Genomic DNA, 21,616 nt, shown 5'->3' with positions numbered 1-21,616 from the left:
TGGTGGTGGTTGCTGACTGTCTTCTGAAACTTGAGAGTTGTAGACTTGTGCATTTTCTGGAAGATGGTGGTTCATAGAGCAGATGACATATGGAATGCCGGTATCTAGCTGCATGTGCTTGTTAGAGGATAACCCAGAGCCTCACCCGGCCTCTGGGAGCAAGATGGAGCAGCACCAACAGTGTCAGGGTGGCCTTCAGAAGGGCCCAGCCCCCACTGAGAGTGGAGAAGCACTCACTTTCTCTGTAGACACCAAAGGTGAAACTGGAGAAGCGAGGTGTGGGGTGTCCACACAATGTCTGGACTTACAGTGAAGAAGTTAGGGCACTAGTTGGAGTCTGGCCCGTGCCCTGGGTCGAGGAATAGAAACATTGGAAATGGGAGACAGAGAGAACTTCCTGGGCTCCGGGCCCTGTGTACCTCTCACACGCTTTCACTCCTAGTCTCCAAAGCAGTCTTCAGCGAAGGAAATCTTGCCCAAGAGTAAGAATGGGGGCTCCAGATAAGGAGAGGGAATAATTATGAATCGTTATTGGTTCTCTCAGCTCTCTGTTGTGGCATTTGCCCAAGGCTTGTCTTCTAATAGCTAACACACATTATGTTACTACTAACTTCAGTGGGCTAAAGGAACAGCACACATTCATTCACCTCCTCTCCACAACAAGCAAGGAAATAGTTCAACTTGGGCTGAAAAAACAAACAAACAAAAATTCCAAAAACAAACTGAAACACGGGAAGGTTATGTTGTATGAATCCTAAAAACCCGGAGCCAGATATTAGGGTAAATGCTGAAAGATCAGAGAGACAAAGGGACAAGCACAGCTACTTCTCACCTCACCAACTCCACGAATCCTCAGACTGAATGACCCTGAGTCCTCAGCCGAAAGGCCTCAGGTCTTGTCTCCTCCTGCCTTACATGCCTTTCTCTGCCCAGCCATTTCACTTCCTATCTCAACCTTCCTAGTGCTGGGATTAATGGCGTGTGTGCTTCCCAAATACTGGGGTTAAAGGTGTGTGCCACCACTGCCTGGCTCTGTTTCTCTCCTAGACTGGATCAATCTCATGTAGCCCAGTGTGGCCTTGAACTCACAGAGATCCACACAGATCTCTGCCTCCCGAGTGCTGGGATTTAAGGTGTGTGTCACCACTGCCTGACCTCTGTGTTTAATTCTGTGGCTGGCTCTGACCTCTGATGTTCAGACAAGCTTTGTTTCTTAGATTAAAAATGTCAGCACAAGGTTAAGTCACCTACTGAGACACAGTTGTGTGATACTGAGAAGACCTGAGTGAGTTTGAGATGCCCATGAGCTAGAATTTGGAACCCTGCTGTTTTGCTCAGGAATACTTTTAAAAATGATTTTATTTTTTTTGACTGAGGGGCATGGGTTGTGAACATAAGTACCAGAGGAACCCAGAAGTATGGGGTCCTTCTGGGCTGGAGTTACAGGCAATGTGCTACCCACCATGCATGCTGGGAACTGAAGTCAGACCTTGAGTCCTCTGTAAAAGCAGTTCATGCTGCTAACTACTAAGCTACCTCTCCAGCCTGCGGGAGTTTATTAGGCAAGACGTGGAGCAGACAGGGAGGAAAGTAAAGCTTGAGCAGGTGACGAGCAGCAAGGATGCTAACGGGGATTGAGTGGAGAGCACAGTCAGGGAGCACAGAGATGAGGCAGGGGCTAGCTATAACCAAGCCTTTGAATTCAGGTGCAGCCTGGAGAACAGTGAAGACACCACCAGGTAAATGGTGGCATCTTCCAGGCAGAGAGAAGAGCAGATACGAAGCCTGAGGCTGGGTAGTCTCGACGAGACTGGAGTATCACTAAGATGACGAGAGCATTCCTGTGACACTAACACTGGGAGGTGGCAGACAGAAACAGGAGGAATTGTGGGTCAGAAAGGTAGGCATGAGTGGGCCAGTGGATAGAGAAGCTTAGTGTTGAGTAGCCTATACAGGAGGTGTTTGCCGCTGTTGGAGAACTGTGGAAGCAAGTGAAAATGTCGCAGCAGGGGTGCAGCAAGTACAGGGCTCAAGTCTGGACTGAGCTCTGTGAGTTCGAATCCATGCATGGTTGGAGATGCAGGGGCAGGGCTGTGCTGGGAGCCTGACTAGGGAACATTGGGACTCAGATCATCCAGATCCTTTGAGGCCGCGATGAGAGAGGTTTGGCAGTGAAAACTTGTCATGCAGAGAGTAGGGTGGAACGTGGTGGTGAGTGCTGTTCCAGAAAAAACTCAGAGGAGGTAAGGGCTGGAATGTCAGAGACAAGAGAGGCTGGGTAAGGCACTGGCAGGGCCAAGGTCTAGCAGGACATGCCTCGTGAGAGGTCTGACCTGCAGGCAAGCCCAGAAGGATAAAGGAAAAGCAGCAGGGTTGGTGGATGGTGTCTAGGCCGAGTGCGAAGTCCTTGGGGCTGGACTAAGCGGGAGAGCTTGCCCGGGGCTTTAGTCACTCTTCTTTCCAAGGCCCAACGCCTGACAAGAAGCAAGGGAAGGAGGGATTCAGTTTGGCCCATGGTTTGAGGGGATACGGCACACTGTGGTAGGAAGACACGGCTACTGGCTCCATGCTAACTGGGTGTGAGGAGCGGTCTGCTCACATTTCAGTGGGCCAGAAAGCAGAGAGAGGTCAGTGGGTTATATCCTGTGAAACTTTCCTCCCAGCTTTGTCCTTCTCTAAGCTTGGCCCACTTCTTAAAGGTTCCAGAGCCTCCCAAGGCAGCACCATCAGCTAGGGATGGTGTGCAAACACTTGGCCTGTGGGGACATGCTCAAATAGGTACCAGGGAGACAGGTGAGGCCGGCTTTGAAAGCAGGAGAGCCTTGGAGCTCAGTTTAGAGGATAAGGAGCACTGGGTGATGTTGCTAAATCTCTCTCTCCATCTACTGGGCACTTCATGGGCACCAAGGCATCTTTTAAGGACCAGGCAGACGTGAGTTCCTCAGAGCTCCACAGCTACCCAGCCAATGGCTGCTGCTGCTGCTGCAGGATGAAGCCTCTCTTTTTCCCATCCTTTCTCAGAGGAAAATGCTAAGGCTACAGTCAGAGCTGAGGAGAGATGGCGCTGCCTGGCTCCTGGGCCTCCTCTTTAACCACAAGATAATTTTTTAAAATAAGCCCTTTCCACCTCAACTGCAGCCTCTGGTTAGTTCCAGGGGACTCACACCCTCCCCCAGTTCCCTGCCCTGTGGCACTCACCAGCACTCTTCCGGGGTACTCCCTGCGCACAGCCACCTCTACACCTCGGGCCGACACCCGCACTGCTCTCGTGTAGCTCACAGTCTGGCTTCCTCGATGTTCATTTTCCACCAGCACCTTGAAGTTGGGCAGGGCCGCATCCTGGCCGCACGAGCCCACCAGCAGGTACGTGCAGGTACCCATAAAGTCAAAGCGTCTTCCATCAAAGCTCACATAGTGCGGGTCTCCCGATGCCTGGCAGCTGGCAAAGTTGTCTGGGTAGCAACCCAGGAGGCCGTTCAGCACACGGCAGCGCTCCCCAGAAGGGCATCCTGATGTGTCCCTGCAGACCACCTTCTGGGTGGCTGCATCACAGGTGCAGCGTCGCCGACACAGGTCATCAGCAAAGACTTCCTGACCGGGGGCCAGGGGGCGGCCCTGGTAGGTGCAGCCACAGGATGACGCAGGCACGCAGTCACCACCACTGGCCACAAAGCCTGGAAGGCACACGCAGCCCTCCACACAAGGGCGCTCAGAGCAGTTGGTCGGTGCAGCTTCTGGGTTGCAGGAGGCTGGGCAGGCAGGGCTGCAAGGATCATAGCAGCTGTTGGCTGGACAGGACAGAGCTGTGGAAGGACAGAAGTGTCAGGCAAGGGTGGGGGCTCCCCCAGACAATGCCGCTTCCTCAGATCTCCACACCCCTCAGTTCATGGCACTCCTACCTTTTGATGCTCAGGCCCCAATGGCCTCCTCTATTCCATCCCTGGACAACCAGTCAGTGGGCAAACCCTGTGACTTCCATAGTCAAAGCCACCCAGAATCCGTCTCCACAGCCCATGAGCCACAACAGACTCCTGCCTAGTGGCCTGGTCCCCTGTTCCAAATCTGCTCCTCGAAGCAGCCAGAGGAGCTAGGAATGCAGGATCAGAACACATACCTCACCCCCAACCTCCATCTCAGGAGAAAGCAGAGTTCTCCCCAGGCCCAGGGGCTTCCCTTATCACCTCCCTGTCCCCATCCATCTCACTTCCCTACCCATGCCTGTGACTTCTCTATCTCGACCCCCAATCTCTCCAAACTCTCCCTGTCTGTCCCAAATTTAGGCTAACTTTGGCAAAACTTGTATGTCTTGGCCAACCTGTGTCTCTGGCATTGGCCAGCATCAGGCAGAATCACAATCATGACTCAGATATTGAGCAAATGCAAGGGGGTTCCCTGGCCCTCACCGTGGGCTTCACATCGAGGTGCTACTTACGGCAATTGGCTGGTGACCTCCAGTTCCCAACAGAGACACCCAGTTCTGCACAGGCCTGGGCATAGGCGCTAAGGCTCCGGCACAGGCTGAGGCGTTCCCCTCCAGTCACACAAAGGTCAAACACACAGTCCTCCAGGAAAGGCTTGGGGTCCAGGAATTCGTGGCAGGCCGAGAAGGGGCCTGTGGACAGAGTGAGCATGCCACAGAGACGGTCCCCCTTATAGTGCTGGGTCTGGCCTGCAGTGCAGGAGGGACAAGTGGTGTGGCAGCCGTCATCACACAGGTAGTCCCCATCATCCAGCTTCCAGCTATTTGCAAATTCCAAGGCATCTGGAGCCTGTTCCCCGTCAGGTGTGAGGAAGTCGTCGGCAGGGTCTCCATTATAGTTGCCACACAGCCCCCAAACCTGGTTTTGGAAGCGCTTGGGCAGGCTTAGGGTCAGCTGGCTATCCCAGTTGTAGGTGACCAGCAGCCCAAAGTCCAGCTCTATAACACCTCGTGTTCCACTCTGATACACACGCAGGCGACCCTCGCTCAGGGAGGCAGGGAGACGCGAGCGCTGATTGTCGATCTGCAGAGAGGCGGCAGCTGTCAGACCCCTGTATTATCTCCCCTTCAGGCCTCATCTCCTCCACTCAGGTCCCCAGCTCTAGTCACACAGGACACCCTCCTTCCTTGCCCTTCCTTTGTCCTTCTCAGCTGAGCTCAGGGATGCACCTCCAGTGGCCTGAAGTGTTCTCCCCGGATGCGCATGAAGGCCCCTCCCCAGCTAATGTCTGCTGAGGGATCATCCCTGATCACCCTTCCTGTTGCCTGTCCTCCTCTGCTTCCCGTACCCACAGCATCTAGCCTTCTCCACAGTGTGCTGGTGTCCCACATTCTCCATCTTTCTGAGCCACTAGAAGACCACCTCATGGTTTTCTCTCCAGCGCCTCCAGCAGTGCCTGGCAGAAGAGCAGGTGCACTACAAGTATGAAGCCAGTGTGAGGAAGGAAGCTGGCAGGTCTGGGGGCAGCAAGGGGCAGCTGCAGGGAACCAGTGAAACCAGAGGCTTCATGGTCATGAACTAGGGAGTGAGAGACGGAGGCTGTGAGCAGAACTAGTCGAGACCAGCAACCAAGCAGCAATCTGCAGAGGGCTGCCAGCCCCATTAAACCATCACGGTGGCATATCAATCAGCAGAGTAAGATCTCTGCCCAGGGGCAGCTATCACACAAGCACTGGCACATTCTGAGCTGTGGGCAAAGTGGCACACATGCCTGAATGCCTCCTCCCTCTCTATGAAGCAAGTAGTTGGCTGTCTTTCTGCAAGTGTCTCATGTCTGTCCTATGCCTCGCCTCTGCCAACGGCTATGAAATAAGCTCATTTTTTTTTTTTCTGAGCCTGTCTGTGCTGGAAACCCACAGGGGAAGAAGCAGCAACATAGATCAGCAGACAGTGCAAGCTGAGAGTCAGGGCTGGGAGAGAGGAGGTTCTGTAGAGGGCTAAGGCTGGGGCTGGACCGGAAGCCTCGAGACTTTTCTCTTCCCAGGCTTGGCTCTACTGAATTCTGCCAGCCAAGGGAGTCTCCCCCGAGAAGGGAGAGTTGAGTCAAGCCTGGAAGGACCAATAAGAGTCCTGGCTATTCTGGAGGAGATAGGAGGCTTGCAAGTGTGAGGCCAGCAGGTAACCCAGGGAGCCCTGTCTCAAAACAAAAGGAAGAGAGCCGGAAGGTAGCCCAGTAGTACGGCACTCAGCCAGCATTTGTAAGGGATGGCATTCAATAACCACGTTTCAAAAAATTCCATATTTTTTAAAGGGACCCACAGAAGTAGTTTCTTGTGTGAAGGAGAAAAAAACCAACAGATGATGTCTATGCACGTTATAAGTTTTATAATATGCCCTTTTATGAAGTTCCTTGTGAGTCTCTATACTATGTAGACAAGGCTGTCCTCAAACTCAGAGGTACCTGTCTCCGCCTCCCAAGCACTGGGAGGCACAACTAACCTCCGAGGAAAAGAATGAAGACAGTGTTTTATGCAAGAGACCCCGCCTGAAGACCGTCTGGAAAGCCGCGGTAGGGAATCGTCCAAGGGGATGAAAAGATTCTCTATCTTAATGGGGGTTTTGTTACACATTTGTCAAAACTCAGTTGAAATGCACACTTACAGTGTGTGATTTTGGTTTTGGGGGGGTGTGTGGATTGAAACTAGGGCTTTCCAGGTGTGGCGGCACACTCGGGAGGCAGAGGCAGGCAGATCTCTGTGAGGTTCAGGCCACCCTGGTCTACACAATGAGTGCCAGGCTGGCCGGAGTTATATAGCAAGATTCTGACTAAAATAAAAATTAAAACAGAAACTACAAGTGCTTTGCCCCTGACTGTACACTCAGTCCCTCATTTTCCGAGTCTAAGTGGGTATATATGAAAATTAAGCAAAAATTATTTAAACATTGCATTCTAGTTAATGATACATATGTTGAAGTCATTTTGGTGATTCTGTAATTGAGTTTCAAGTACATAAAAAATGAACCTGTCAATCTGACAGGAATGTACAGATGGGTATCTGTGGTAAATGAAGAATAATTAAAATGTTGAGAGTCTATGCAGGGGGCTGGTATACAAGTGTTCACTGTCTAAATTACCTACCCTTGGTTCAAAGATCTGAAATCTGAAATAATAAAATGAATCTGATACTTTTTGAGCATTACGAAGATGTTATACATGGGTTCAGTCCCTGCTACCAGAAAGGAGGATGAATAAGATCTTTAAAATGTGTGCACTGAACACCATGTAAGAAATTATCTTTAGGCTTTGTGTTAGGAATGTATGGAACCTAAATGAATTTTGTGTTTAAGCTTGAGTCCCATCATAGCATGGACATACAAATATTCCAAAAATCTTTAAAAGTTCAAAATCTAAAGCATTTTTGGCCTCAAGCATGTCAGACAAAGAATCTCAGCCTGAACAGTGACTTGTTTAGAGCTTCCCGCTGCCATGGTGACGTGGTGGGAGGGGAGATAAGTGCTCTTGCTTTGACTGCACAGCAATGTGTACCAGACTGAGCTCACTGCCATCTGCAGGTGTCCCTTTCAGTGTCACTATGAAGACCTAGCTCTCGGGCCTTCAATCTCTTTCTTCACCTGTGCCCGCTCACAATACAATGCCACCTCAAAAAGATGCCGTAAGCATTAAAGACAGAATGTACCAAAAAAAAAAAAAGAAAGAAAGAAAGAAAGAAAGAAGGAAGGAAGGAAGGAAGGAAGGAAGAAGGAAAGAAAGAAAGAAAGAAGAAAAAAGAAAAGAAAGAAAAAAGAAAAGAAAGAAAGAATGTACCCAGAAGCAGACCTGGCACCAGCACACCGTCACCAATGGTGATTATGTTACACTGAGATTGTTGGACAGTTACATCATTTCATTTTCCATTTTCTCTTTTTCCCTTTTGCTTTTCCAAAGAGCGTCTGATTGTCGTCTTCCTAGCCAGTCACTAAACTAAACATCCTTAACGTTTCTAGAAGGAGAGTTAGTGAGGGGAAGGTTTTAAGAATGCTACCGTAGGTTTTCATATCTCACCAGTTCCCTACCACCTCACCCACAAAAAGGCCTTGAGTTAGGAGTCTGCAGCAGGGCTTGGGCTCCTGTTTTGACTGGTGGCTCATGGGTATTCAACTGTGAACACTTACCCGGGCAAAGCCAGTTTCCCCACGAACCAGCGATACTGAGTGGCTGTAGGCGTAGATTGTGACCAAGCCCACGTAGGAGACTTGGCGGCTGCCCCGGTGCTCATTCTTTGCCTCCACACTGAAGGCCGGCAGGGTCTCATCCTCTCCACTCAGCTCAGCCATGGTGTAGGAACAGGTGCCCATCATGTCATAGCGACGGCCATCAAAGGTGGTGTAATGGGGATCACCCTGGGCGCGGCAGACAGCTGTGGACTCTGCCACACACCTGGCCTTCCCACTCACCATCTGGCAGCGCTGCCCAGATGTACACTGAATGCCTTGGCAGGAAACCTCTGCTTGGGAGAGCCGAGCTGGGGAGGGAAGAGAGTTAGAAACAAAGTTAGAAATGTTCTTGAGGTCAGAAACCTGGGGTCCTCTGTCAGTGTGGACCATGGGCAGTTGGCTCACAACCACCCATTTTATAGGCATGGAAACAGGTTTGCAGTCTCATGGAGAGGGTTTCTGATTTCACTGTTTAGCACAGCTTGGCCCAGAGGAGTGGCAGGGAGTGGAGAGGGACCAGGAGCAGCCATTGAAACATTCAGCTGTTCACGGTTCCATTTCCCTCTTCCTTGTCTTCCCATCTGCTGGAATGAACAAGGACAGGAATGGAGGACAGGACGGGGGATGTGGGGAAAGTGCTTGCTGTGTGGTCAGGAGATTCCAGCCCCATGTGAAAGCTGGGCAGTGGCCTGTGGGTTAGCTCAGTGAGACTGGAGGGAGCGGTGACAGGCAGATCCCAGGGGCTGGCTGTCAGCCAGTGCAGCTGATGGAGAGCTCCAGGTTCAGAATCTCAAAAACTAACAGACAAGATGGGGAGGGATCAGAAGAGGATCCCTAACAATGATCCCTGGCCTCTACACATATGTGCTGGGGTATGCATACCTCCTTACACACAGATACACATATGTATGCCTGGGCGTGCAAACCCGCACACACAGGTATGCCTGGGTGTGCATATATACAGATACACACATGTTGTAAGTGCCCCTTGAAGTGGGGTGGCATTTTTGCCAGCATAAGGAAGCCCTGGTCTAGGTTCCCAGTTTGAAGAAGACAGTCTGGGAAGAAACAGCCCTTCCTGGTCAGCCTCCAGCCCTCAAGAACTCTCTCCTTCTGACCCCCCTGGCAACACTCACCCCGCACCACCCTGACCTTCTGCCACAAGCTGATCTAAGGACTTCACATGCATTAATTTGTTCCACCCTCACCACAGTTGTGTGTGTGTTGGCGGGGGGGGAGGGTGTCAGGCATTATCCCCACTTCAGAGTCGCAGAAACTGAAGCCCAGACAGGTGGGGTGACAGGCCAAGGTCACACAGGCACAGCTGGGTTTAACCCCAGGCCCTCTGACTCTGGCCCTCTGTCCTCGCAACCCCCGAGCTACCTGCTGGCATCTTCTGAATGGGCTGAGCCTGAAGTCGCACACAGGGCCAGATCCTGTCCCTTAACCATGCCAAAGCCCGTGAAGCACCCAGGGAGGCCGGAGTGCAGAGACGGCCCCGTCCCAGGGTCCTCACTATCACTACTTTTGGATCTCCAGACTTGGAACATCAACAGTCTTCCATAAGGCATGCAGTAGTACTGCAGTTAGCAACAGGTATAACTGTATCAATTGCTTAGGTATCAAAGTATTGACCAGCCCCTTCCCAAAGATCCCTCCACCCTGGAGTCTTGGGTCTCCCCAGGACTCTTTTATAACCTCACCACAAACTGACAGAGTGCACAGTAGGGGCTTCCTGATGCAGTGCTGTGGATGGTTGTGCCTTCTGTCACTCTTGGCGGTAAATATTTAGAATGATTTTCTGTAGGGGTAGGAAGGGGCTGAGAGGAATTAAGGAAGTGTGCTGTGGAGGATGGACATGAAATAGAAAGGTTGACTAAATCAGGAAGCCAAAGAGGAATAGGTAGGGAAGTCATGGCCAGGAGGCCAAGGCCAGGGATCATTTCCCGTCACTCACTCTGTCCACAGGCAGCTCCTGTCCCATAGCCCACAGCCTGGGCCAGCCCGAAGGTGAGCAGCCCAAAGCTGGTGGAAGCCTCAGCTGTGTGCATCTTGTCAGCAGTGCTGAGGTCCACTTCTGCATAGGAGAACTCACTGCCCGGCACAGCCATCCAGGTGAGTCTGGCTCCCAATGCCTGCCCATCCATAGTTAGCTCCCTGGTAGCTTTTGTCTGCGCAACCACCAGGGCCACACCCTGAGTGCCTGGCATACTCTTGATCACATAGGCAGGGCAGTAGGCTGCCACATCTGGGATCAGGACCAGGTAAGGGTCATAGGTCACTTGGTCCTTTATGGCCCCTGTGCCAAAAAGCACAACCTGGATGCCCACATCTGCAGACAGGTAGAGTGGTCGGGTTGGGCGGATCTCAAATTCAGCCACATCACCCATTTGGAGGCCCCGGGAACCAACGGTGCCCCCATGGTTGTATGTCAGTTTTGTGGTCTGGCTGGCTACAACATAGGCTAGATCATAGCGGGACTGGGAGGACAGAGGGGGGACCACATAGTGGGTTCCCCAGGCAGATGTGGGTAGCAGTTGCTCCACCAAATGGTTGCAGTTCGTGTGCTTCTGGACACAACTGTGGCCAGAAAGAACAGCCACTGGACTACTGGCTGTGACCCTTGACCCGGAAAGATCTGCTGTGCTCTGTAACTGGGCTACTTCATAAGGCTGCAGAGTCACACTTAATAAACTACCAGCTGGATGGAAAGTGCCGTGGAATGTCACTCCTGCCTTCAAGCTGAGGGTAACTGAGGCACCCGCTCTGCCAGCCACCACAGCAAACTCCTTTACATACTGGGAAGAAATGCCAGGGGGTGTGAGCACGAAGTACTCCGTGCCCAGGGCTCCAACAGGCCAGAGCAAGGTTAGCTCCGCTGTTCTAGGCTTGGCATTTAATGCCTGCACAGAGATGGTGTGGTCAGAGTGGACCACTACCGCATGCTGGAAAGCGCTGCTGCCCGTCATCTCTGCTTTGGCATTGATGTTGACCATGACTGACTCCCCAGGCTTCACTGTGACCTTCTGTGAGGTGTCATCCGCCTGGCTGAGGATGGTGACAGAGGCGATGCTCTCTGACAGACTGGAGATGAAGAGATGGAGAGAGGCCGTGCCGTACCCCGGCTGGTAATTCTGCAGGAAGGCCGTGAGGAACTCTTCCCCACCAGTGTTCCTGGAGTTCACTGTGGCCTCCTGGGTCAACCCTTAAGAAAACGCAGTTGTGGGTCCACTTATTCGCTCCCTTACAAACCCAGCCCGCTGGCCTGTACCTGAGAACCTCTTGAGATAACCCGCCTCTGCTCCCGCATCCCTCCTTACTCATGTGGCGCTCATCTACACCTGTTCTGGCTTTGGCTGCCCCAACACCAGAGCGCTTTGCACAGTGCTCTTGAACTCAAATGCAGCAGGACCAGATGAGGCCTAGAAATGTGTGAGATGGTCCAGAAGGTGACTGTGGACCCTGGAGCACCATGCTCCACCTGAAACAGCTTTTGTTGGTTGTTAATATGAAAGATTGGAGCCTTTCAAAAATGCCACACATTTACATCTTTCAAGAAAAGCTGTTTGGCTAACTGAAGTTCTAAATGAAATTTCCATTCAATCTGTGTAGTTTCTGTCTTAATACGACTAGGGGATTTGTGTGAAGTGGGTGGAGGGAGAAAGGGATTGTAGGAATATGGGCAGAGTGTCTGTGAGAACTAGAGGGTAGGGGGCTCTTCAGTGTGCATACGTGCATGTGTGCGTGTATGTGTGTGTGTGTGTGTGTGTGTGTGTGTGTGTGTGCACGCGCGCGTGTGCGCGTGTGTATAAGAGAGAGAAAGAGAGAGAGAGAGAGAGAGAGAGAGAGAGAGAGAGAGAGAGAAGCATAAATGAATTCTATCATATTTCTTTCACTACCTAAGGGCCTCTTCAATTTCAGCTGCCTCTGTCTCATTTAAGTTAGCCTTGGGGGATGGCACTGAGAGGTGGTTTGTGGAGGGGCCAAAACTTGACGGTGCTGACCCGGGCAAGCAGAGTTTTCCCAGACATGAATGGGGACTTGATCTGACTTACCCCATAGGAGGGTTGTTCCGGCCCAGAGGGCCCACCAGTTCCACAGGGATCCCATGCCTGCAGCAGGGAGAGAGGGAGGTCAGAGGATGCTGTCCTGTTGAAGACCATTCCAGATGGGACAAGTCTCAGGACAAGGGCCACCTGGCTCAAGAGGGAAGGGAAGGTGAATAGATAGGACCAAATGGGTTTGGGGTGGGGTGAGGCTGGGCATGAGATGAGGAGGTCAGGATCAAAGGCAATGGTGGGGTATCCAGGGGTCTGAAGGTAGAGGTAAAGAGGTAGTCGACAACCCGGATCCAGAATAGGCGTTAGTTGTCCCTCTTCTGGAGAGAACCTCAGCCCTGCTCACCTGCGGGTCCCGGAGCTGCAGGACCAGATTGAAAGCTAGGCTATATAGTGGAGATTCTCTGCTCCTTCGGCCACACCCTGGGTCACCTGACAAGCACATGATGCCAACTTCCTGGAGGAGGATGCTGCTCTCAGACCAGGTGGAATGGGGAGCCCTGAAGACCTGCCAAGGGTGGAGGATGAGTCTGCAGCCTGTGTTCTGAGAGGGGTGTGAGAACAGCTGGTGCCTACACCCTAGGAGCTTATGGATCAATTCAGTCCTGGAAGGGCGGCGGCGTCCTTATGGAGACAGCTGGAGAGCAGCATGTTGAGATCCTGGGTCCCTGGGCAGGGTTAGGGTAGTGGTTAGGGTTTGAAATTGAGATGGGAGGTGGCAACTGGTCATGTTTGCTGGCTCACTGGCCAGATTACTTTCTTTGACCCCTGCCAGAAACAACAGTAAAGGACCCATATCCGGGTCCTAGTTCCTTGCGGTCCCAAGCGAGCCTTGGTTCCTAGCCATTACACATTCTTTCCAGTCGCCAATGGAGGATGGTGTCTGGGGGTGGGCAGGGGTATGAGGCCTCGACCCAGGCCTGGGATGTGTGTCATAACCCCCTTACCCCAAGTCCATCGAGGTCTCCCGAGTTTCTCACCTGTGAAGTAGAAACATGGAAAACTGGCTTTGCCGGACTCCTTGATGTTCTGAGGGGCTCTCTAACCACTTGTGGCAGGGAGGGGTAAAGCGGGGAGGCCTGGAACTCAGGCTGTGTGTGATAAAGGCCAGAGGTCTCTATTTCCTGGTTCCACAAGACCATGAGGGTTTTACTTCCTGGAGACTTATTTGGTTTGGGATTTTTCTGCTTTCTGTGGTTTTGTCATCCCTCTCCTTTTTTCTTCCTTTCTTCTTTCTTTTGTACCCTTAGAAGGGACTGGCTGGACAGGTTTTGAGTGACTCTGTGCCTCCCCATTACCCTGCAACTGGTCTGAGATGAGGCATGGGGGCAGGTGGCACAGTGAGAGACCAGGTGGTATGGATTTTCTAGGCTGGGCTCAACATGTCTTATGGGCCATGCCATACTCTCCTGATCCCTACTTTGGAGATTAATGTTTGCCGAGGAGTCTCCTCAGGAAACAGCAGCTGCAGAGCCTAGTGTCCTCTGTCAACACCCCCTCCCCGCTCCTCCTCCCTTATCGCCGAGGCCCAGACTTCTGTGCACCGGGGTGGGTGGAGGATCTTCTCTCTCTAGGGCTGTGACTTCTCATATAACCACTCAGGGCTGATTTCCAGAGGGGAAGATAAAGCTTTGGTACTGATAGGGCCCTCAAGTCAATCAGGCAAGAGAAGTGAGTAAATAGGAGGCTGGATGGCAGCCAGAGATAAGCAGAAGCAAGTGGGTGCAGGCTAGGGGCGGGAGTCATGGAGAGTGAGGACTTAAGGAGGACAGAGGCGTAGTATACTCGGGGAACCCCTCTGAGAGCCAGGAGAGAATATGGCCGAGTCCCTGAGGGAACTACGGCCCAGGAAGGGAAGATGCCAGGACTCCCGAGGATGAAGATGATGTTAAACTAAGAGGGTAAACCACTCTATGTGGTCACCTCTTTTCTCCTTTCAGACACTCGGAGAAATGATGTGTGAGGAGGAAAACATGAGAGCGTGTTCTCAGAGATAATTCTGACCCCTTTTCCACACACCCCTCTAAACCTTAATGTCTCCCTGACTGAAACCAAAGAGAAACCTACCCCTTTGATCACTGCTTTCTGCAGATGGATACCTCACAAACAGGGTGGTGGAGCAAGTCTTATGAATATTGTAACTTGATAACACCTTGGGACCTTGTTTGTTACTGCTTTCAGGGTTCAAAGTGTGTGTGTGTGTGTGTGTGTGTGTGTGTGTGTGTGTGTGTGTGTTTGTGTGCTCATGCATATGTGTGTATTATGATACAGTCCTGTGCCCTACCCCAGATTATTTATATTCTCAGGAATCTTACTAACAACCCCGGAAATAACCTACAGGGACATTTCCTTATGGTCAAAGAAATCATATTCATCCTGACCATGATAGCTTTCCTCTGAGGCCAAGGGTGTTTAAATTTGAACCTTTGAGCCTCTCCTTATATGAGGCAGGCAACACCATTCCAGACCCTGGGGGAGCCTCTGACTTGTCTGGGCTCTATAAGCCAGGACACAGGGCAAATGATTTACTGTGTCCAGCTAAGGTCAGGTTTTGCTGGAAGTTTCTCGTTTTATTCCTTCACACTCTGGACCCAGTGATCTGACTTGCACATGCACAGAAACTGCTCTAAGTTTTCCAGTGATCTGTTACTTACCACATGGTTCCAGCTCCTCTGAAATATCAAACATCAATGTTTCCTCATTGAAACTGTCTTGGCTTCCATATCACTTTCTGGATTTTGTGATACTTCGGTCTGTTTCCTACATGCACATCTTCAATGCTGGTGACTTTTAGATTCTTTTTATGGTCTTTCTATTATTCGTCTCCAGAATGCAACCATGTTTGCCCATGCTGTTCAACAGAACGTCCAATGATGATGGACACTTTCTCTTCTCTGCCTGTGGTAGACAATTAATTCAGCTGTTGAACTCATAAGGCTACTGAGCACTTGAGACGTGGCAAGTGTAATGGAGAAGCTGGATTTTTTTTGTTTAGTGTAATTTAAAACGAGGACTGTGCCCAATGTCCACATTTGCTACCACACAACACTGGAGCTGTTACTAACACAGGCTCTAGCCATCTACCCATCAGGATGCTTATTTGCTCTGCTAGCCACATACCTAATTTTCAATGTGACATTATATTCAGTTTTATGGAAACATACTTATCCATGAACATTTGGGTTGTTTTTACCTTAGCTAATGTTTTTGTGCATGTACACATACAAGGACCCGAGTCTCCAGAAGCGTCTCTGCGCACAGTCCTCTGGCCGCCACCTGCAGAGAGCAGCAAAGGCCACCGAACGGCGAGGAGCCAATCAGATCGCACCAAAGCTGGAGGCAGTGAGGCCGCTGCGGGTGCTTCAGAATCTTCCCTTCTTCTCTTTCTCCGTCTTCTTTCTTCTTCCTTGGCTGGGTGGTGGAGTTGGGCGGAGAGACGGCTCAGCGCTGAAAAGCACTTGATGCTCTTCTAGAAGACCCGAGTTCGGGTCTCAGCGTAGACGCCGGCAAGCGAGGGTAACTGACTCTTTTGGCTTCTGCTCTCAAGCGCACATCCCCACCTGCAGATACACACACCTACACGTAATTAAAAGTAATATAAACAAATCTTTTTTGAAAGGATTTTATTGTTATTTGTGTGTGTGTGTGTGTGTGTGTGTGTGTGTGTGTTAGAGTGTGAGTTTGTGCACATGGATGCAGTAGAACGGAGACCAGAAGAGGGCGTAGGAGTCTGTGGCACTGGAGTTATAGGCTGAGCGAGCCATCTCTCCAGCCTCCTGTTGAATTATTATTGTTGTTGTTGTTGTTGTTTCCCTCCCTGGTGCTGGTAATGGAGCTAGGGGACTTTGGATATGCTAAGCGAGCCCAGCTAAAATTCTTGGTATATACTGTGTTCTCTTTTACAGAGAAGGAAAGAGGTGTCAAGCCCTGAAGTCACTTGAGCAACTGGCAGAGATGGCAGAGCATGGTTGGAACCTAGATCTGTCTGTGCTCCTGGTACAGGGACATACACTACCACACTTCACAACAGCTACAGTGTTTGTTAAGTAAACTTTTTATTGAGTGTAAAAAGGGAGCAGGCATAAGTCTGCACAAACTGAACTCTCTGTACGTTCTCTGTGGTATGGAGAATGATCGACAATACTGTGATACTGGCTAGCAGGTGGGCTCCTTTCCTCCATCAGTTGAAGAATTAAAGAGCAGGAGAAGAGTTTTGCACAAAGTAAAAGTGAAGTTTATTGGCATCGATGCAGATACGGAGGGAGGGCGACCTCTGACCGTTAAGGGAGGGTGGGGTTTTATTTGGGTTTATGGTGTCGCACCTGGTGGCCCCCACTCCTTTCTTCCATTGAGCTAATGCTGTTTATGTGTCCCTCCAGTAAGCAGACCTTTGTCTTGGTCCACGAGCTCGGAAATAACTGAATTGTTGATTGGCTAAGGTGAGAGTAGGCACCCCAGGGTTCTCTCCTTTTTGTGGGTTACAGGCACAGAGAGGCCCACGATGTATGGGAGAAAGTGGTTTACGTCTCAGAGAAGTGGACACTTGCTGCTGGGGCAAACCCTACCAAGAACTGGAAACTCGATTTTTGGAGGGGAAAAAAATTAAAAACTGTGGGCCCAGGGCCTTATCCTGTTTTTCAGGTTTGAATGAGTGTTCCATATATATGTGTATATATAAATAGCTATATATGTATATATATCAAAAGAAAAATAACCAATAGCAGGCAATGAAGCATCATCAAATTGTGAGTTTATAACATTCAGCGGAGATGACTAGAGATGCCCCATCAAGGCAGCTGGAATCCCCACTGGAAAGCCCCGGGTGGGGCAGAGTATCCTCTTGGTGGAGACTTCCAAGAAAACAAATGCATACATATGGCATCATCAGATTGGGCACTCACACTCCGTCATCCACCCAAAATGATTTGGGAAGCCCCGTAGAGGCAGCCAGGCTCACTTGGCTGAACAAAGTACCCTCTCAGGCTAGGCTTCCAAGGAAAAGAACAAATGCAGGCAGCAGGTAGATAGCATCAAAGCTGGTGATATTTTATTTGTACTGAAATGTGATTTTATTTGTATATTAATAAAGTTGTGGGGATTGGGGATTTAGCTCTGGTAGAGTGCTTGCCTAGCAAGCACAAGGCCCTGGGTTCAATCCTCAGCTCTGGCAAAATAAACAAACAAGCAAACAAACAAACAAATACATGCATACATAAATACATAAAAATAAAAATAAAGTTGCCTTGGGGTCAGAGCAAGCCATAGCAGAAGCTGGGCGGTGGTGGCTCACACCTTTAATCCTAGCACTTGGGAGGCAGAGCTAGGCAGGATCTCTGAGTGTTCAAGGATACAGCCAGTATGGAGACACACACCTTTAATCTCGATACCAACCATAGAAGACCTGGAGGTCTGTTGACAGGCAGTGACGAGGAGGTCATGTGGCTGGGTTTACAATCAATGAGAAGGCAGAACATAAAGTCTATATAAAAGACAGGACACAGGAAGTAGGTCTCTTGTAGATAGGAAAGACAGAGAAGCAGTGAAGGGTAAGGTTTTCAGCTCTCAGCTATTGCTCTGACCCCTTGGCTTTTAACTCTGCAGTTGGCTCTGTGTTTCTTGTTTAACAAGACGGTTACATCTACAGCTTTCAGTCACCTGGCAGAAACCGCTGCTGCTTGGTTGAGAGTTCCTGCTGGGTAGAGGACTCTCACCACGGAGGACTCTCACCACGGCTGAACTTGGGCTCCCATTTCCTACTTCAGCCATTTTTATACCACTGGATAAACAGCAGCAGCCTCTGGTGCAAGTGTGTGCCTTCCAGCCGTTTACAAGGACACAAGGGTTTGCTGCTGCTGCTGCTGTTTACATTTTTTATTCTGGGGGTGGGATGCACACACTAGAACTTGCAGATCAGTTCTTGCCTCCTGCCACCTAAGTCCTGGAAATCAAGCTCGGCCAAGCACCTCTACCCACTGAGCCACTTCACTGTTTATAATTTTCTTTTATTTATGTGTATGTGTTTTGCCCTGTGTGCTCATAGAAGCCCTTGGAGGTCAGAAGAGGCAATGGAAACCCTGGAACTAGAGTTGCAGGCAGTTGTGAAGCACTGAGTGGTGCCAGGAATTGAACCCAGGTCCTCTGGAAGAGCAGAAAGTGCTCTTAACCACTGAGCCATCTTTCCAGTCCCCCTCCTGGACACAGTGTTTGTAAACACACTTAGCTTCTTGCTGTTTTCCTTTCTCCTAGTTACAGAGTTAAAGGGATCAACCTCCCCTCGGACAGGGCTTTGAGGAAGACAAATTGAGACAAACATGTTTGGGTCTGGAAGGGAGGGCCCACTCCACTTGTAGAGCTAGTGTTCAGTGAGCTCACATAGCACACGACAGTTCACCAATACAATGCACACTGCGCTGTAGAGCTGTTACCCAGATCGAGCAGCCAAGCATAACCTCTCCCAGGGCACCCCATACTCCCTTTGCCCCCAGTAAAAGGGTTCACTCATACTGACAAAGATGTCATTGAATTTGAATTTTGAATTTCCTCCAGACCTGGACAGTATATTGTGTTTACCTTTGTTTTTTTTATATATATAAACTTATCATTATATTGGTGAGATTCTGTTACGTGTAAAAAATAGTTTTCATTTTTGAATGATTTCCACTGGGGCATATCCAAATACGTTTCTTTCAGTAAACGTATACATTTATTTGGGGGCTACACCCAAGAGTGGAATCGGTGGCTAAGGGAATGGCTCGGTCAGTAGAGCACAAGCATGAAGTCCTAAGTTTGTTCCTCAGAACCCATGTAATTAATCCCTGTGCTGAGGAGATGAAGAAGGGAGAACCCGACAGCTCCTGTGTAGCACCCAGGCTGATAAGAGACTTAAAGGAGGCAGATGGCATTCCTGAGGGTGACACCGGGGTTGTCCTTCAGTCTTCACACAACCATGCACCATGAACATGTTCACAGACATGAAATGTAACTGAGCGGAATTGGAGGCCGTAGGGGCAAAGAATATGTTTAGCTTAGTTGCCATACCAAGAACCAGTTTGCATATTGGGGATTGTTACACCAAACACTATACGCTTACTTTTGGCCAGACAAATTCCAACCCATGATCTACTGATCTCATCAACATTTACAGATGAGAAAACTGGAGTGCAGTGAGAAATCACTTCTGCTGTTCACAGAGAGAACCAATATGTAGCAGGCTTTCTTTGGCCGCCAACCAGCTCCCAAATCATGACACAGAGACTTAATATTAGTTATGAATGCTCGGCCTTATCTTATGCTTGTCCCACTCGCTCTTATAACTTCATTTAACCTGTGTCTCCTCATGTACACTTTGTCTCAGGGCCTTTTACCTTTCTTTCATTCTGTATGTCCTACTCTGTGTCTGTCTGTCTGGCAGCTGCCTGACTGGCTGACCCCGGGTGTCTCCCTCTCTCTCTCCCTCGTGTTCTCTCTCCAGTCTAGATTCTTCCTCCTTATTCTTTCTGCCTGCCAGCCCCCGTCTATCCTTCTACTGCCTAGCTGTTGACCATTCAGCTTTTTATTAGACCAATCAGGAGCCTTAGGCAGTCAAGGTAAAACAGCAACACATCTCTATATAATTAAACAAATGCAGCATAAACAAATGTAACACATCTTTACATAGTTAAACAAATGTAGTATAAACACATTTACATAGTTAAATATTCCACAACACCAGTGGTTCCTGCCTGCTGCCAGCTCTATGCTCGGAAACTCAGAGGTTAGCCACACCTGGCCTAACCCCTCTGTTTACAGTCCAAACATTTTTAATTCTCCTCAAAGGGAAAACAACAAGAAAAGAATGGACAACTTTTTAATTCTACCTTTCACCTTATATCTACTAGACATTCCATAACCTTACTTACAGCTTAAAATCTATGACTTCAAATCCATGATCTGCCCTTTGCTTCTAGTCACTCCAGTTTCCAAGCACCATGCCCAGTTCTGTGTGGTCCTTGACCAGCACTGTTGTGGCATATCCACCAGAGAAGACTGCTTGGATATGAGTTTAAGCCAATAGAAAGTCTTTACACTGGGTGTTTAAGATCTCAGTGTAGCCCTGAGCCTTTCTCAGGGTGAGCTTCTAAGCACAACGCCGTATCCTAGTTGACATACTTCAGTTAACAAGAAGAGTTAGCCAGAAGCAGAACTCAGAGGCTAAAAAGCAGGGTGCACCATTTAGAGACTTTCCCAGAGCCAAGGACTTTGATGGATTAGGTCTTAGTTTTTGTTTGGCCGGTGGTACTGTCCATGTGCTGAGTTTTACAGCATGAATGACACTTCCATCATGGAGTCAGTTGTGTTAAGGTCTGGGATTCTGTTACATACTTTACCCCATTTTCTTATCTTCCACAGCAGCCTTAGAAAGTTGATGGCAGAAATAAGAAGTAGTTGTGTAATTTGTTTCGGTTTTGGCTTTTGAGATCACTCTATATAGCTGTTGACTGGCTTGGACTAACTCTGTAGACCAGGCTGGCCTTCATCTCAGAGATCCACATGCATCTGTCTCCTGAGTGCTGAGGTTAAAGGTGTGCATCACCACACTGGCTACACTAATGGTTCTTAAGTGCTTTATGCATACCGTCAGATTTAATCCTCAGAGTGGTACTTGAAATGAGAGCTCTGGTTTTCCTATGTCCTCAGGTCCTACATGAGAAACCAGGCTCAGGAAGTGGAGTTACTTGCCAAGCACTCAGCAAGAAATCACAGAGATGGCATTAAAGTCAGAGCCCAGAGTCGTAACATCCTTTGATAGTTATTACTGATGTGTCGAACATCTTACACAGGTAAGCCAGTCTTTCTCAAGATTTAGGAGATCCAATGCTCTCAGAAGTTTTGCAAGCTATACCCACCTTTCCCTGTGCTGCATTATGAAGAGCCTTCAACCCACTCCCCAGAGCAGCCCGTGGGGGCTATTGAACACATAGGGAAGCTAGAATCAAGAAGGCTCACTTCATCTCTTCAGATTTAAGCCCAGAGCTTGCTTTCTCTCTGTTCCACCACCATGGCAAAGAAATCCCAACTGGTCTCATAGCTGGGACTTAGGGCCTTGGGAGAGGCTCAGTAGACAGGCACAGGCAAACAAGTAAACGAAGATTGCCAGGCTGATTGAGAAGGCAGTTCTCATTTACAGAAAGCACCTGGCACCCTGCTCCAGGTAAAACAGCCATGCCAGAATGTCAGCTCATCGTTCCTAGGCCTGACGTTTCAGAGAAGTCCAAGGCTGAGTGCTGGAGGCAAGGTGAAGTCCAGTGGTAGGTGGCTGCTACATGTATTGATACCCAGCACACCCTCAAAATGACTGGGGACCCAGACTCTTAATTAAAGTCTTTGAACTTTATAGTGTTGGCGTTTTGTTTAAAGCATAACAGGTTAAAGAGAAGCGTCTGT

General features: G+C 49.7%; 1 protein-coding gene across 1 annotated transcript in view; it reads right to left on the bottom strand.

The window, feature by feature from the left end:
• LOC118590147 (Fc fragment of IgG binding protein) overlaps positions 1–12,245 on the bottom strand; it is a 24,194-nt gene extending 11,949 nt beyond the window's left edge. The window contains exons 1-5 of the mRNA XM_036198053.1: positions 12,191–12,245; positions 8,094–8,443; positions 4,433–5,003; positions 3,199–3,803; positions 238–298 (exon numbers count right to left, since the gene is read on the bottom strand). Coding sequence (XP_036053946.1) covers positions 238–298; positions 3,199–3,803; positions 4,433–5,003; positions 8,094–8,443; positions 12,191–12,245 — 1,642 coding nt within the window. The remainder of the gene's footprint in view (positions 1–237; positions 299–3,198; positions 3,804–4,432; positions 5,004–8,093; positions 8,444–12,190) is intronic.
• Between the last annotated feature and the right edge of the window lie 9,371 nt (positions 12,246–21,616).

Source organism: Onychomys torridus, chromosome 1 (assembly GCF_903995425.1).
Source record: "Onychomys torridus chromosome 1, mOncTor1.1, whole genome shotgun sequence".
Classification (NCBI taxonomy): domain Eukaryota; kingdom Metazoa; phylum Chordata; class Mammalia; order Rodentia; family Cricetidae; genus Onychomys; species Onychomys torridus.
This window is presented reverse-complemented; position numbering and strand designations above follow the sequence as displayed.